This window comes from Indicator indicator, chromosome 11 (assembly GCF_027791375.1).
Source record: "Indicator indicator isolate 239-I01 chromosome 11, UM_Iind_1.1, whole genome shotgun sequence".
In the NCBI taxonomy this organism is placed as follows: domain Eukaryota; kingdom Metazoa; phylum Chordata; class Aves; order Piciformes; family Indicatoridae; genus Indicator; species Indicator indicator.
Window position 1 is genome coordinate 21,187,753 of NC_072020.1, and position 18,107 is coordinate 21,205,859.

The 18,107-nt window shown below is 38.3% G+C and overlaps 1 protein-coding gene across 1 annotated transcript in view; it reads right to left on the reverse strand.

Moving 5' to 3' along the window:
* Window positions 1-18,107, reverse strand: part of THSD7A (thrombospondin type 1 domain containing 7A) — a 200,559-nt gene that overhangs the window by 12,997 nt on the left and 169,455 nt on the right. The window contains exons 15-21 of the mRNA XM_054384872.1: window positions 13,631-13,809; window positions 10,226-10,231; window positions 9,358-9,491; window positions 7,057-7,210; window positions 6,122-6,263; window positions 5,572-5,687; window positions 812-929 (exon numbers count right to left, since the gene is read on the reverse strand). Of these exons, the coding sequence (XP_054240847.1) occupies window positions 812-929; window positions 5,572-5,687; window positions 6,122-6,263; window positions 7,057-7,210; window positions 9,358-9,491; window positions 10,226-10,231; window positions 13,631-13,809 (849 nt within the window). The remainder of the gene's footprint in view (window positions 1-811; window positions 930-5,571; window positions 5,688-6,121; window positions 6,264-7,056; window positions 7,211-9,357; window positions 9,492-10,225; window positions 10,232-13,630; window positions 13,810-18,107) is intronic.

Here is an 18,107-nt window from a genome sequence, read left to right on the forward strand (position 1 = left end):
AAGATACTTTTATCCCTTTGGCAATTCTTGCTTCTTTCATCTTCATTCTATAACTGAAAAGTTTTTTGTGTGCCAGAAGTAGTGATAAAGTGGTTGCTGTACAGTTGGTACCTTGCAAAGGTTTCCAGAAAGCCAACCCAGCTGTGGTGTTTTAATCTAGACATAAACTAATCTATGAATCAAGTCTGAAATAAGAAAGATATGTGTTTAAGCTTGGATACTGAGGCTTATAATGAACTAACACATTACATTGATTTACCTACATAACACCTGGTGTTACCTGGCCAAACCAATTCATCTTTAATTCCATATTTAAATCTGATGCAGATCCTAATGATCATGACACGAATGTTCTGCTGATGGCAAGCTGCACAAGCCATGATGCAGGTGCAGAACTCTATCAATCTCCTAGACAGCTGTGTTCACTGCAGCTAGATAGAGGGATGTTTGCCAAGTGGAGCCTCATCATTCTTGATTTACAACTGCTCCAGCTGAGATTTCACAGCAGAAAAAAAATAAAATTCATTGAAATGTAATGGAGACAAAACCACCAAAAAAACCACATAGAACTGTAACAAGCATAATTCTCACAAACAATTTTTCTTTAACTTTATGAGTATTTGCATGGGCGCACAAAGGCAGTTCAGCTCTGTCGTCACTGGGTTTATTACTCATTCAGAAATAGCAGTTACTTGCAACTTCCTGCCTAATAGGAAAATTGAAGTAAATTTTAAAAGCTCACCCTTTGCATAAAAAAAAAAAATGTTTTAAAATTTTCAGCCTTTGAAATATGCCAAAGGTGAATACTGACCTGTAAGACCACATGTTTGAGAGCACTCAGACCAAGGGGACCAGTCAGAGAGCTGGCAGTTCACAGGACATTCCACCACACAGGACGTATTCATTTGCCATGTCTTCTCCAAACCAAGCTAAAAGAAAATATTCAATGGTCAGCATGCAACATGTGGTTTGTGTCACTGGTGCAAGGTATCCATTGGACATGGTGAGTCTGAGACAACCAAAGCTTTAAGTGAGCAGGAAGTAAATACTAAATAAAAAGTAGAGGAATTAGAACATTAAAAAATCTCACATCACAGAATGGTCTGGGTTGGAAGTGATCTTCAAAGGTCATCTAGTCCAACCCCCTCTGCAGTAAGCAGGGGCATCCTTAGCTAGATCAAGACAGTCCTAACACATTTTCTGATTTTTAAATACATGCTTAAATCTTATTTTCATCAATTTTTAAACTAAATTAGAGCCTACAAATGGAGGTCTTCAAACAAGGGAAGGGAGAGTTTTATGGTCGCGACTAGAGACAGTGCAGTGGCTACATGGGCCTGTAGTCTGACTCTGTAAAACCATTTCCATGTCCTTATGAACTCCCATGCTCCAAGGTTTTACCCATCCAAGGAAAAAAAGAGATAAACTGATTACAAGGCAAGATGGAATAAAAGTGTTGGCAAAAATGTTAGCATGACAATAATCCCTGCAGCCTGCACAGCTTCAAAATGAGTTAAAAGGGTGGGTCAGTTATAGTGTGTATGTTACAAAGCAGGAAAGAAAATCAATCCTGCCAGTATGAGTTGATCTGCAGTTTCCCAGCATAAAAAACTCCTGCTCATTGGGTCTCACCAGTGGGTCTTGGTCATAATTGAGGCCTTTCAGAATCCCAGGATTCTGAATATATTTTAGGTAAATAAAAATCCCCAGACAGATGCTTGATAGGTTTTGTTTAAAACAAACAAAAACAAAAAACCAAAGGAGACATTTTAAAACCTATTAATTTTAATGTCTGGAAAAGTTAACGACATAAACCCAGCAGTTAAGACTTTAAAGAGGAACTAAAACCACTATATTTCCTACTAAATACAAGCTTAGAGCAATAATTAGGCACAACATTAATGTGTTCTTCATAAATAAACTACCACAAGTATTGGAAATGTCTCACCCTGATAGACTCACCAAGTCTTAAATTTGCATTTTCAGTACCACTTACTGAGACAAATGAGGTTTTATACATTAAAGAACAAGTTCTTGGCTTTTCTCTGTGGTACAGCACAACCTTAGTTGTCCCACTATCGCACATAGGCAACACCTGAAACCTTTGGATAATCTGGAATTTGGCTAATTAAGAGACTAGAGAACTATCTCTGATGTCTATATTTGGGTCAAATCTTCTAAGCAAAGGCTCTAAAGCTTGCTGAATTGATTCCTGCCAATTATAGAAACATGACTGCTCTCTTTCAAGACTGGCCTTCTCAACTAGACTTTGGCAGCTAGAGAAGGAAAAGCTCAAGAGAGATATTAGAGGTGAAGAAGAGAAAGCTGCAGGCCAGATTACTCACAGTAATCTGTCATTGGCATGTCTTAGATACTGAAGTGCTGCTGAAATAGATGTGGGGAATGATTGGCAGGCTGCAACTTGATATTAATCACATACTCCTTTCCCATCCCTCTCCTTCCTTGAACTGATGAACCACAATTTAAAGAGTTCCGGAAATGTCTGGAAGTTTGTTCAATGGCTCTCTTACCTGAAAGAGCTTGTTTGGGATGGGTTATAATGTCTGATTCAAGAATGGCAAGCAGTGGAGGGGTTATCCTGGTCACACATGCCAGGGACAGCAGGCTGGCAGAGCAGCATGCTCTGTAAACCCTGTGACCCACAAAATGTATCTGTATTTGTTTATAGGAATGTTTGCAGATTAACCTCTGCTGGAGGCTAATCATGTCATCTGTCAAGCAGACTATTCACCAATAAAACAGAAAAGTTTGCTTCATAAGGCAGACAAAACCGCTAGTTTCTGGGCTTTACTGATCTTTAATCAACAGTACTGAATCAAAATAACCCCATAAATGTGAATATGACCAGGAGCAGCCTGCTTTAGCTGATTTGATTTTCAAATATTCAAGCAAAAGACGAACCAAGTTCTTGTGATGTGCTAATTTTACAGACTTAGAGACCAAGCAATGCAGTATTACTGTGCCTTGAGAGTTTGAAGGGAACTATGTCAACATAACAAGCACTAGGAATTAAGCTCTAGAAATTGATTTATCCTGGCAGTAATCAGGATGACTGGCTAGCTTCTTTAGCTCATTGACTGAAACAAACACAAGAATGTACAGACACATTAGGAAACCCAGACACAGGGGCTTGGAAGAAATGTTAGTATTTGACTATGTTGATGCATGAAGAAGTTTTTTTTTTTATATATATGGCTTTTATCAGTTTCTTGAATCACATATTGTACAGGAACTCAGACACTGCAGTCAGGTGTCTTCATTTCATAGGGATCAGGATAGGTTTAGAGCTATATATGCATATAATAATAAGAACCACATTTCTGCAAAGTACCTACACATAAATTCAACAAAAAAATTTTGTTTTATTCATACACCTACTATAAAGTTTTATGATAGCCCAGGGGAAATTCTATTACCTAAATCATTACAAAATTATTTCATCTTCCTCATATCAGCCACTTTTCTACCCACACGTATCCTAATTTGAACTTCACTTAATCTTGCTGCAGTGCCCTTGTAATGCAAAAACATAGCAAAAAACCAAAATCAAACACAACACAACACCAAAACACCAAGAAAAAAAAACCAAACCCCTAAAACAAAAAACAACCACTCTGAAGGAACATTTGTGATTAGATTAGTAAGAAGTGCATAGTTTTGATATTTTGATAGTTTCTTCAATATTCTCCTCTTATGACCTGGAAAGTCACATCGTCAGAGTGAAGGGTCTGGTAAGATCTCAACGGCTTGGCTTTCCTGTTAATCAGGCTAACAGGTTTTACTCCTCACAGTTATTGGATCAGCTTCTGACCTTGTTGTACCACTTCTTACACATCCATAATTCAACAAATAGCCTTAACAGTATGACTAGAGAGTGGATCAGAGCTTTCTAGAGGAAAGCTCTCTCTGTATCTCTGCATCCCTAGCAAGGTCTAGTAAATCAAAAGGGCAAATAAGACTATCATGCTGGTTGCTGATAATGCCAGGACCTCACTACAGAGATGTCTGTTTGGCAGTCATTTATGGCAAGTAGCTTTTGAGATACTATCTTGTTACCCTAATTATTGCTTTGAGTAATGAACTTTAATTTCTTAACTGTAGGGAAGCTCCTGAGGTTTACTGCAATGAAATTTCAGAGTAAAATGTCATCATGTTTTGTTGCTCAGATACTTGGAATAATTTCTTGGCTTTACTGGTAAAAGAAATATATTCCCCCTTAAATCTAATAAAGGATATATCTTCCTGTTGAAATATTCATGTGAATGGATATTTTTTATCATGTTGTGGTATGTATATCAATCAATATTTCAGTCTCTTACAAACAACCGAAGAGTCAATATTTTTTGTTGTTGCCCTAATGCATTAAAACATTAATAGAATACATCTATGCATTCCCCTATTAATTTCACAGAAATTTGCTGGTAGGGAGCCAGATCTTTTTTTCCTGAGACAAAAATGATCAAATTATTAAGTTTCCTCATAAACCCAAGACCTAGGTGAGAAGGATGAATCTGAGACAAAAGTAGGGGACCAGCCTCAGCTGAAACTTCCTGGCTTTGTTAAGAACTTACAAAGGAATCCAGGATGTCTGAGGGGATTTGAGAACTCTAAGCAGGACAGATATAACAATTGCAAAACTATAGTCCAAAGTACATGATGAGTTTCCTTACTTATCCCACTTCTTATGAGGTCCTCCTTTACGGACAAATCCTAAAGAGCAGCTACTAAGCCAGGAAGGCCCAACAGAAAAGGTGTTGGTACCAAAGATGCTGTGGAGGCTAATCCATCTTAGTCCCTCATTGCAAGTTACTTTTTTCCAGTGTCAGGGTGGCAAGGAAAACCAGAAACACATGTAGGATTGCCCTTAATGTTGCACTTGTGCTCTCTTCCATTTTCCTTCATATTACTATCTCCATGCAATTGAAAACAAAGATCAACACACAGAATGTCAGAAAAGCAGTGCTGTCAAATTTGAAGTTAGCTTGAACTTTTGCAAAAGGGTTCTTTCAAAACTGAAGGGCTCTTGTCTGTTAGCTACCTCTCTATATATATTCCTAATTAATGTTGCATTCATGCTGCACATTTTTTTCACACTAGCTTGGGTATCTTTTGCATTGCACAGCTGGATACACAAGTTAGCACTGAGCCCAGCTGCAGAATGACACATGAGAAATATTTTCCAATGCACTGAGTAAATGATTGATACTGGCAGCTTTCCAAGGCTCCACGCAGAAAATGTATGAAATTAAAATGATGATTAGTGTTCTGATGAAGATTTATTACCTTTATTCTACTTTATTAATTATTGTTTCTAAGTAATTTCCTTCAGGACATAATAATTAGCATACGTTCACAGAGGCACTTAAAAGTAACTGAAGGAAATTGTCTCAAAATCACTGTTGACGGCACAGTTCATTTCAGAAGTACTTAACAATCCATGAATAGTGTTGCAAAACATCTGGTGATGATGGGTTAGATGCTGTAGAGCTCAGTTGTCTCAGCATTAATTAGTACCATTAGGAGGGAGCTTACTCACAGGCACCCACTCACCTCTTCACAGTACTTCAGGTCAACTGATTTGCCATCGCTGCGAACGCAATCGAGCATCCGTGTCTTGATACCATTACCGCAGACAGCCTTCTCACTGAGCTGACACGTGCTCCAGTCTGCAAAAAGTGAATTCATCAGACACTTAGATAAAACTCATAATGACCCCGTCTCCTACCCAATTCCAATTCTGATGGCCTAAAATAATCGTCACAAGCAACGGCTCACAAAGCCAAGCTGCTATGCATGTTTGGAAACTGCAGCTTTCACTGCAAATAGTCAGTGCCACGACGCCTTCCTGGTTTCATCTGCATGGATTTTAAGCAAATCACAAAATTATTGGGAAAATAAATTCCCTGGAGTTACAGATTGCACCCTTCACACAAGTTACAAAGCCTGCAGTAATATTTTATCTGGATCAAGTGGCCTGAATCAGTTTTCCATACAAGATCCACAACTCCCACTGGGTAAGAAGAGAAAACTGAAAAACCTGTAAATCGAATGGAGGTCAGCCATAGTCGCAGGCTGTCACTAATCCCCACATCACAAATACCTGTCACATTGTAGTCGTAGTGGAAGCAGTTTTTGTTCAAAGTGCAGACTTCTGTCTCGGTGGCAGCAGGACAAGACTTTCCTTCATCTGGTTGTCTCAAGGACTCAGCTGATCTTTCACGGACACTACTGCCATTACACGGCTTGGAAAGGAGATTGGAAACAGCTTTGATATCTTGGCACTCTGATATCTCTTCATTATAACAACCCTTCAAGTAACCCCATTACAAAACTCACATGTAAAATAACAGGTTCATGCCTTTTTGTAAGAGAAACCATTTCCTTGTCATTTCAGAGAGAATTTAGTCTCCTCTTCTGCCTTGCTTCCACACAAGATGAAACATCCTCTAACTTGGTAACACCTCAGTACTTTCCCAATTAGTTCATATTCCAGCACTAGTACTTTGGAACTAGCTCACCCCAAACTGAATATTGAGATGCTCAGTTTCTAAACGCTATAGTGTACCACAGCCTGAACACTCAGAGGTCCTGAAACAATTTTTCATATCTGCTGTGGTGGTTTTGATGTTTCTTCTTGAAATTACTGGCAGGAAGGGTAGAGGTGACCCAAATTTTGCTTTCTATGCTCAGTCTTGATCTACAGATTTTGTTTGTTACAGGACAGTGACATTTTTAGTACAGTGACTGCACTGCTGTGGGGAGGCTCACACTAGACTCACGAGCCATTGCCCAAGCTATTCAACCACACTAAAGAAGAACCACTGGGGACATAATATTTTGTTTTGGAACAATTTCACTTAATGAAAAATAGTGGCACACTTCATTTGCAACCAACTGTTAATGACCCAAATGATGACAGTAAAACCAGACACAGATCATCACTGCTCAGTTCAGTATCTCTGCACAATATGCCATGTGTATATTTTAAAGTACTCTCTTAAACCAACAAATGTTACACTTGAGTATATTTCTTACCAAAGAACATCGAGACCATGATCCCCATTCAGACATAACACAGTCCTCGGGACATGGCAATGTGCACTTTCTAGCACCAAGTGGCATCTCTTCAGGATCACACAAATAGTCCTCCACGGTGTCAGAAGGACCATCCACACTGTTTAGCATGCACCTGGAAAAAAGAACCACATGCAAACTGCATTTGCCATGGATTTTGTACAGCAACATTGTCCCACAGTACTTTGAAGAATTTAACAATTTATCAGCACATAACAATCATGAAGTAACTGAAGTAACAGAACTAAGAACTGATCCATGAATATCAAAGAAAAGCTGAAGAGGCAAAAGTAATCCTTGGTTTTGCAGATGACACCATTTAAAAGAAGTGTACAGAATTTAATCATAATTAGTTCTTATCAGTGAGATTTGATGAGAGCTTCTGGGCAGGTAAATTACTTGACAATAGCTTACCTCCATGTCGGAATAATGCAAAACATCTACAGTTTAGACATGGGTTTGTGCATGCTGCCACTGTTAATTTTACATCTAGAACTACTAAACCTTTTTAAATGTTATATTTTTAGTATTAATCCCTAACAGATGCTTTTAATGATTATATACTAAATTAGCAGATGGAGGTTTAGATAAGATGAGGAATTAATATGCTTAGTTTTGTAAAGCTGAAGATGGCAGTCTTCATTCTAGAGTATTTCCAATGCTGAGGCATCTATTGTTAAATTATCCCTTCCACCTGTGAGCAGAAAAGCAACTAGTATATGGCTAGGATCATGCAAATAAAGAGCCTTTGTTGGTTTTCCAGAACTGCAAGAGAAAAGCTGGTATGAATTTCACACACAGAGAAATATTCAGTTTCTTACACTTGATCCCATCTGGGACTTTTTTTTTTTTTTTTTTTTACACATTTTCTGACTAAACTAATTTTTGAAACATTCCCTGTTCCAATGTAAACACAAGAGATACAGAATAAGCATATATTAGCTTTGTGGAATTAATTTCTTAATGGTATTATGTTATAATAAGCGAAAAGTTAGATGGGATAGCTACCTTCCTTTAGTTTGCATGGTAGTGTTGAAGTCTGTTTTTGAAAATAAAGACTGAATAATTTAGATTTTTTTCCCACTGGAGTAATTTTAAGAGTATTCTTACAGGAATTTGTTGAGATGCTCCTGTGTGATAACCGTTATCCATAGACTTTGTAGCTATCAACACCTCTGCTATGAGGATAAACTAAGGGAGATGGGATTGTTCAGCCTAGAAAATACTCTCATAGCTGCCTCCAAACACCTGAAGGGATCCTACAGGAAGGCTGGAGAGGGACTTTTCATAAGGGTGCCTAGCATCAGGACAAAAGGGAATGGTTTGAAGCTGAGGGAGAGTAGGTTTAGACTGGATCTTAGGAAGTTCTTCAGTACAAGGGTGGTGAGACTCTGGAATAGGTTGCCCAAGGAGGCTGCGGATGTCTCCCCGCTGTGGCTGGATGAGGCCTTGAGCAGCCAAGTCTAGTTGAGAGGCATCCCTGCCAATGGCAGGGAAGCTGGAGTGGATGATCTCTAAGGTCCCTTACAACCTAAACCATTCTATGATTCCACGGTCAAGTGAAGATTAAGACTTTGGCCTTCTTAAAGTAACTGTTTACACTGAGGAAACAGTGCTACTGTGAGCAAAAATCCTGAAAGTGTGCCAGCTCTCATTTTGGACCTTCAAACTGAATTCACATTATGCTTGATTCTTCAGATTTATAATCTCAAATTGTTCCTTTGTGGCTAGACATCAAAACAAATAAAACAAACCCCAGCCAATCCATACTCCATGGATGAGGGTAGCTTTAATTAACCTTTGATTACAGCTCTATGAGCAAGTATACAAATTGTCTAGATCAGGTTCAATAAAGCATAGAAGATTTCTGGATTTTTCTATTTCACTCCATTTTTGCCACTTTTTCCTGTGTAACTACCATTCCCAAATATATATGTACTTAAAAAGGGGGTTTTAGTCATAGTTTTGTATAGAAAGAGGAGCATTTCACCATTCAGAAAAGCACAAGTATCATACATTACAGTGTTGTAGTAATGTAAGTAGAATATACATTAGTTTATGAACTAGGAATCAAAGCCCATATCCACAGACAGAGCCAAAATGCACTCACTGAAGCTATTCTGATATACATCAGTTAGGGCCCTGGTCCAGAATACTATGGCTTGAATTAACACTCTACATTGCACAGAATTACACCAAATTAAACACAGCCATGCAAAAGTGACCATTCCCTCAAGTGAAGGAGGAGCACTGCTGGTTTACCTGACTTTCCTTGTTTGAACACCTTCTCCACAATTCTCTTTCAAGTCCACATTGGTCACCTTGCAGACACTCCAGGGCTCAGTAACCCATATGTACTGGCTGCAGTCACTGTGGCAGGGAACTACCTCATATACCTGGAATTCCCATTGAAGGTCAGTTTTTGATGCACACAAGTAAGACAAACATGCAGCAGTGATCATAATAAAAAAAAAAAAAAAAGAAAGAAAAAGTTAAAGTTCTTTCTGGTAAGAATAAAAAATGTAAACTTGCTGATTTAGAGGCTGTAGCAGTAATACAGACAAAAGTTGGTAGAAAACTACAGGAATACCAAAAAGTCAGAAGAAAAGATGTCTAATAACCAGTTCTCTGGTTTTCTCTGCCACTAAGCCCATACTATGATATCTCCACTGATAACATCAACACAACTAACATAAAAGCTGTAACTAGGTTATTCCTAGAGCATACCTTCTAGAAATATGCTGCTAAAACTCTGCTAAAACTTTAGTTCTATCCTTCACATCTCAACTATTCCATCCTACTGTTACTAGTTGTGAGGGTTTTGTACATCTGAAGAGGGGTGAGCTCAAGGTAAATCATGCCAATATATACTGGTTTACTTCACTTTTCATTGTGGATACTTAAAACCACTCTAATGTATTTGTGTACCAGCTTTAGTATTATGTTTAGATTTGAATACAAATTTGAAATATTATCTCATATAGTAATTTATACAAGGTTCCATAGCTTCCCCAAACATACATTACAAAAAAAAAAAAAAAAAGAAAAAAAGAGGAGCAGACAACATAAACATTGGAGTACAATCATGAAGCACATGTGAAATTTCTATGTGTATTTTAGAAACTCTTACCTGAGCCTGAAGAAAATATTTTCAGGACCCCCAAAGCAAAAACAAAGATAAAAAGAAAGAATAATTAGGGTGAAGCATAGGTATTTAAGTGACATTTATTTAGCTTTTATTACACACAATATTCTATGACTTCTGCCAACCAAAACGTATCCAATTTTTAACTCTTGGCTCTCCCTTGCTATAATGAGTCATTTTTGTAAGAAGGTTGCCCTTGGTAGAAAAGAAAGGTTTATAAATCACAGCTAGTTAGAAAAGATTGTAAATTAGCTAGTTTCTTTCCTGGTCCCTAGGATATGATAAAATTGTTTTCCCTTTTTGCCTATAACGAGCACCAACTCTTCACATAGCAGGGAATCCAGTTTCCTTCCAAAACCTTCAGTGGTTTTGGAGGATACTGGACTTCTCTATTAATCAAAGCTCTTCTGCACTTAAGGTGCACTTGATTCAGGGGCATAAAAGGAACTGGCAGTCCTTATCCTTCCAAAGTTCCTTAGTCCTTCAGAGAGTATCTTAATTATGCACCAATTACTTCAAGCACATTGCTTCAAAATTCTCTTGTACCAGCTAACTTTGCATATCATTCTGGGTACCAAGGCAGGACAACCAATATTTCTACACAGTCTAAGACATTGTCTTAAAAAACTCCTTGGTTTCTTTTCAGCAACACTGCTTCAGCAGCAAAGGAGTGCTGAAGGTTTGGTAGCTTATCAGTTAACAAAATACCATCAAGTCACAAAGTCACATCAGTGTCTTGAACCCCAATACACAGCATGGTACATCACTATGCAGCTGATCAGAAGACCACCACAGTCAGCGTATTTGGGCCTTATTCAGGGTACATAAGCATTAACTCAGGTCTAAAGATGGATGGTGCAATTGCATGTTCAGGAAGGTATTTGACTCAGTGCACAATTTGTAGTCATACAGAAAAGTGTCACTTTATTTATTCATGTCCATGATTTCCAAAATGAGAATAGAGAAGCCTTAATCTAGGGAAATGTCTCTGTATGTCTCACCCTGATTGGCATAATGAGAAATACATAAACCCTGCATATTCAACTGCTTTTTCCAGAAACATAAATATTGAACATCTTGCAAGAAAGACAAAGGAGAGCTCTATATTGCACTGCATGTGTTTAGTGGTGTTCTGATCCTGCTGGCACTTTTGTATCTATGACTGCAGGCCAAAGCAGTTGGGTGATGTAACAAGGGAAGTAACACCTGGAGCCAACGAAGAGAAGAATGCAATTTTCTCTAACAGTCTTTTCCTAGGGAAGTGAGTACTGAGCAAGCTTCATTCAGCTGGTTTGGGAGTCACCTTGGCATGCATGGCACAGGAGACATGATGCTCAGTGAGACAGTGCCCCTCCAAAATACAGTCATACTTGTCAGCCCTGAGAGCAAATTGTTCTTAAACTTGACAAACATATGGAGCACTTATTTCAGTGTTTCACCAGCCTTACCACTATAAAGTTTTCCAAAGCCTCAACCAAAAATCTGCTTGCAGCACTCTAAGCCTACTGTCTTATATCCTATCCAGGATGGCCATAAAAAAATATTATTTCGTCCTTCTTTACAACAGCCTTTTGTGTACATGCCAGCAGACTGCCTCCCTTCTTTTCATCCATGGGCTAGACAACACCTTGCAGTCTTTCCTCAGAGTTCACAATTCACAGCAGAGCCCCTTTCCGCATCATCTTCCCACTTGTAGGCACCAAATTCCCAGTCTAACCGTTATGCTTTGCATATACCAATAAGCATGTTCTATATATAAGTAACAAATATGTACTTAAAGCAAGTTAAATTTTATAATTGAAATACATATTCTGAGAAGGCAGTAATTTTCCAGATGAGTGAATGGTGCATCACATTTAGAGTAAATAAACAACTAAAACCTGAATGCACGTGCATTCCCTGCATGTTTCTGAGTTGACATTGAACGTATTTCAAACTAAAAGAAACAGCTTCTGTTTTCTTCACCATTCCTATCTTATCTGTAGAGCAGCCTTCACGTGGAAGCACTATATTTCAGTTTTATTTTTACAATAATTACATCTTGAATCATCTATTATTATCTGGTTAGCACACGTGTACCACTGCAACAAATCAAACTCAAGTCAGAGTACCAGTAGAGGGCAATAGCGTTGCATGCAAGTGGCTAACAGTTCTGTAGCAAAATCACCTCTGATGCAGAAAAATAGAAGCTTCTTACTTACCACATGCATATGAAAAAAGGAAAAAGCCTTCTGCAGAGACTGTAATTTTCTCCTATTGAAACACATTCCTCCTAATTTAAAGCATATTTACATGCTGACCCAAATCCAGCAACCTTCATTCTTTTTTTGTGTGTATATTGCTAAAGTAGTCACAAACTCATTTTATTAGCTGCAGTTTAACACTAGCTGTTTTCTAAATTAGAATTAATTACATTTCCTAAAGTAGAAAATTAGATCGACAAGTCATGTCACTCTGTGCCAGTAAAATGTCAATAGGATAATATTAAGTACATGCATTTTTATTCAAATGTAAATTGACAGCAAAAAAAAAAAAGAATTTCAATCTTTGAATATTTACAGAGAAGACTGTGTGGCTGTTTAACATGCCTCTGCAGACTAAATTAAATTCAACAGTAATATGAATATAAATCAACTCTGAAGAGCGTAACTTAATTGATAAGGAATGTTTTTCTCTCTAAAACTTTTTAAGCAAGTAGGAGCAAACAAGATTCAGAGGTTTGACTTGGACTAGTGCTAAACTAGATGCTCATTAGTGGTCAAAGCACTCCCAGCATGATCCTGGATCATGTTTTCTGGTTTAGTTTTACTTGAAGAGGATCCAGACTGTGCAGCCAGGCTGCCCTGTACTGGACAAGACATGTGGTTAGTGGAACAGCTTAGGAGATGGACTTCAGAAGTGTATTCCTCACTGGAATTGCAGCACCAGGGTAAGCGTTCCTGGAACAGGAATACACTAAGGGACGCTTGACTGCAACACACTAAGGGATGCTTGTCTGATACTGTGTGTTTTGAGAAGTTTTAATTTGCTTTTTGATCTAAGATGGTTGGGGAAGACACTAAGAATCTTACCAGTTTGAGCATCTGTAATGATACATTTTACCCATTGTAAGAGATCTTCAGACATGTGGCCTTCACAATCTGCACGTAAGAACGTTTTTCTGTCTCCAGTCTGTAGGTCAATTAACAGGCTATGATCTTGCAGATGCAGAATTAATGAAGGAAAACCCTTTGCTGACTGAGCAAAGCTAAGCCAACACAGACTCCTCCTTCTACCAACATCTGTCACTTATGTTGTGTAGTTTCTCTACATCAACAAACAATACAGCTAAAAGTGTTATCTAAGGGATGGAGAGAACTTCATCGATAATGTAGGTAGAAATCAAATTACCTGATTGACATGATCTAGCTTTGGACAGGGTCTTCCACCATTGTAGGGTTTTTCACGGAGCCATTTTGAACGAACCTTTACTCCACTCCCACAGGATTTACTACAGCGAGACCAGTTGGACCACTCACTCAGCTTGCAGTCTGAAGGACATGGAATGATACAGGCTTCCTCAATATAACCTGTGTGAATGGAAAAGAAAGTGAAATCTCTTCCGCAGATCGTTCTGCCACTTCTCCCTGAAGCCCTCGTCTACTTCATTTAGATTGTCCAAAGGCTGACTTGACAGGACTGTGTGAATAGAGAGATTTCTTCATCATTAGGGCTAAATTAAATTCTGAAATAAATTGACACATATAGCTGGAGACTCTGTTAGAGAGCAGCTGAGCGTCCTCACTGCCATCTGATTAGGATTCACTCTCACCAGACTTCAGCATTCAAACTTTCTGACAGCTACAGTGTAATTGACACTAACCACCTCTTCATTGCATCATGCTTAACACTGCAAAAACCCCAATATTTTACTTTTTTAAGGAAAAAGGGTTTAATTAAAAGCTCCTCCATGACCGTATCAACTAATTCAATTGCAGTTATACATCAAAAATCCAAGTGAATCAAAAGATATGCATTTTACCAGCCTGGATCGAGGCAACTTAACACCTTGTGACCTTTCTAAGGCTAGCAGGAGAGAGCGGCCTGCCACGTTAATGATCTGCCGATTAACAACCATCTGCCCCCAGTAGCACACTGAATAATTGCACTGAAAGGAAAAGCAGATGTTTGGTTTGGAGACATCATTGGTCCTGAGAGGTTGGAAAGGGGTATGACATGGTCTGCAGGGAGTAACATGAAGCCTCAATTCACTGAGTAAGTGATAATGTCTTTCTTTCAAAAGCAACATATGCCATAGCTCTACAATATGTGTCATTTATGTTATGCCAATATTTACAGCAGAAGCTATAAAACCTCAAATAAAAAGCTGGCCTGTGCTGCATTTTCACTACAACTACACCCTAAACCTGTATGAACTCTTTTATCCCCTTTCCTGTGTCAGACCTGCAACAGATTTACTGTCAGCAAATGTTCACTTTAAAGATTAAGGAAAACTTGGAGCACTTAAAAGTGCATTAAAATATTTGATGAACATGATTGCATAACTGGCACATAATTGGGTAAGGTCATTCTCAAATGACTGGAGAAAGTTTGCTAGGTATGGTTTCAAATGTTTCTCACATATATTGAGGGTTGGGGTTTTGTTAGTTTGAAAGTAATCATTTTCATCAGAGCTGATGTTTGCACTCTGTTTAACTCGTACTTCTAAGTAAAATTACTCTGTCTTTTCTAAAATCAACCAATATCAAACAATCACAAGTTGTGAAAATAAAACACTTAAAAGATTTCAAGTCTGTTTCTAATTGCTTCTATTGATTTTGTTCTTTTAGACAAAGAACAAAATAGTTTTTTTGTTTCAAAAAACAACCCAACCACCTAGTAATAAGGTCCTGCATCTGGGTTGGCTCAGTCCCAGGCACAAATCTGGGTGAAGAGTGGGCTGAGAGTAGCGCCCTGAAGAAAGAGACTTGGCTGTATTGATTGAGCAGTTGCTCAACATGAGCCAGCAGTGTGCTCATGCAGCCAAAACGGCAAATTATATCCTAGGCTGCATCAAGGAGCATGGCCAGCAGGGCAAGAGGAGGGATTCTGCCCTTTACTCTGCTATTGTGAGACCCCCTCGAATACTGCATCCAATTCTGTTGTCCCCATCATAAGAAAGACACAGAACTGTTGGAACAAGTCCAGAAGAGGGCCACAAAGATGATCCAAGCACTGGAGCACCTCTGCTGTGAGGATAGTCTGAGGGAGCTGGGGTTCTTCAGCCTACAGAAGAGAAGACTCCAGGGGGACCTTATAGCTGCCTTCCAATACCTGAAGGCAGCCAACAGGAAAGCTGTAGATGGATTTCTTAAGGGTGTCTAGCAACATGACAAGAGGGAATGGTTTGAAGCTGAGGGAGAACAGGTTTAGATTCAATCTTGGGAAGAATTTCTTCAGTACAAGGGTAGTGAGACTGTAATATGTTGCCCAGGGAGGCTGTGGATGCCTCCTTCATGTGGGTGTTCAAAGGCCAGGCTGGATGAGGCCTTTAGCAGCTGAGTCTCGTTGAGAGGTGTGCCTAGCCATGGCAGGCAGGTTGGAGTAGATGATCTCTATAGTCCCTTCCAACTGAAGCCATTCTATGATTCTGAATACTTCATGGTCAATTTCAGGTGGTGATTTTAACTTACAAAACTTTCCTCTGTTTGGAAGTGCTAAATAGTTAAATAAATACTCAGGGCACATCCTGAATTTGAGCACTGTGAAACTACTGTTGGAAGAACCTTATTAGCTTGAATTACAAGCCTGTTTGTTAAATGTGTCTCACCATTTGATTGATCAGTTCAGTGATACTGTATGAAAGGTACAGTATGTTAGACAAAATGTATTTTTTGAAGATCATATCACTGCATATCAGAGGTGGTGGCATAGATTGTCCTATAGTAGTAAATACAAAACTGATTACATTTCACTTTACCTGACATCTCCAAATGAGTCTTAGAAATCAGATGCACCCTATCTCAGAGCTGCGTCCTACAGAGAACTTTGATTGCATAAATATCAAACTCTGCATCTTCACGAGCACTGAGCTCTGAAGAAGCTCTCTCAGGTGCTACACAGAGCCATATGTTCATACAATCAAGAAACTACTGAAGTAAAATGGACTATAACAAAGAAGCTAAAAGACACAATTCCTTCCAAAAAGTAAAATAAGTTTTTAGTGACATTTATTGTGTGATTGAACTAAGTGAAGAATGTACTGCTCTGTGAATTTACTTGAGATCATGAAATGCTGCTTTTAACTTTCAGTATAACATCTTGGGTTTGTTTTTTTTTTTTTTTTTTCTTTCTGGAGAAGCCTTTCTCCTATAACACAATTATGCCATTCAGCATTCATTAAATTTTTGCCTCCGCAATTAATATCTGAAAGAAACAAATTCAGGCTGTTTTAAATATATTGTACATCCTTACGTAGGTAACTTCAAACAGTACAGGCTGCTTCAGGAAGACTATTTTGAGGACTTCCATAAACCTCTGAGCTAGTTTTAAATTGTCTGAATTAATCTCAATGGGATCTTCCCAATCTGCCCCAGTCATAGAAAAAGATCTCCAGGATGTCATGATATTTTGGGACTTGGATACTATACTAGATACTATACTAAAAGAAGCTTGAGTGGGACATAATAAACTAAAATGATTGACAAATTAGAAATTGTTTTGCTTTATTTTCCTTCAGCTCATCCAAATGAGGATAATTAAGATTTTTTTTTTTGAGATAATGAGAATGTTGGCCCAGAAGTTTAAAAATACTGTTACAGTCTTGCAGACAAGACATGATATCAATTACAGTATACTACATGCAAGTCCTGAATAACATTTTAATTACACTGAGCTATAGTTGAGTCCATAAAATACCAAATGAAACCATAGCACTGCAGCAACCTTTGTTCACATTATCTATGACATATATACATTGAAGTCAGCCACTAAAACTCCTTTAGCATAGAATGCAATCAAGCCAGAACAACATCATATTACAGGTATAGTGTCTTAGGAAGAGTTATAACATGGAAAACTACAAGCTTGCTTATATGCTAACACATTTTGGAGAGGATGCAGTGAGCCAGCTGACATTTCCCACTCACTTTATAATTAAAAAATATTGAACTACAATCTCACACTGGGTCGTTAATTCTCCAAGCTTCATGGGATAGCTTCTGCTCACCATATACCTCTTTCTTACGTTCACTCTAGGGTATTTGGCCTCTGTTACTCTCCTCTTCCTCTATTTCCTGAAAAAAACTGGCATCATGTCTGAATGTCTGCATGTGAAGATTAACCAGCTGAGCAAGAAGAATGGAAAAGAAACATGAAGAAGACAGGAAGTATAGAGTCAGTCACCGTAGGCACAAAAAGAGGCTTTACAAGGTAGGAGAGCTTGGAGCTTCAGGAAATATGAAACACGTTTGAAGAGTGAATAGAAAAACACTATCATGTAAGATAACCATTTAAAAAGTCTAACCATTTATGTACTAAGACAATTTAAAAAAATAGATCAAGGACATGAACAGAATTATGGGATCAAGAAAGGAGTTTCACAGCTTCCAAGCTTTCTCCAAACAGTAGGAAAAGAAAATAAGAGAGTGAAGTTACTTTTCATGGCAAAGACTCAGAAGTCAAAACAACAGAAGGGACATGAGACAAAAGAGGCACTGAGGGGGAAGAGAGGAAAGGCTAAGTGTGATGGTTTGAAACTGTCTTTTTAATTTTTCCTTGCAAAGTTCAGAACAGAGAAAGCGAAAGAATGTAAATAAGTCACTATTGGGTGTAAGAAAGCAAAATAACGATTGTTCTAAACACTTCCATTGGATAGATAGAAATGTTT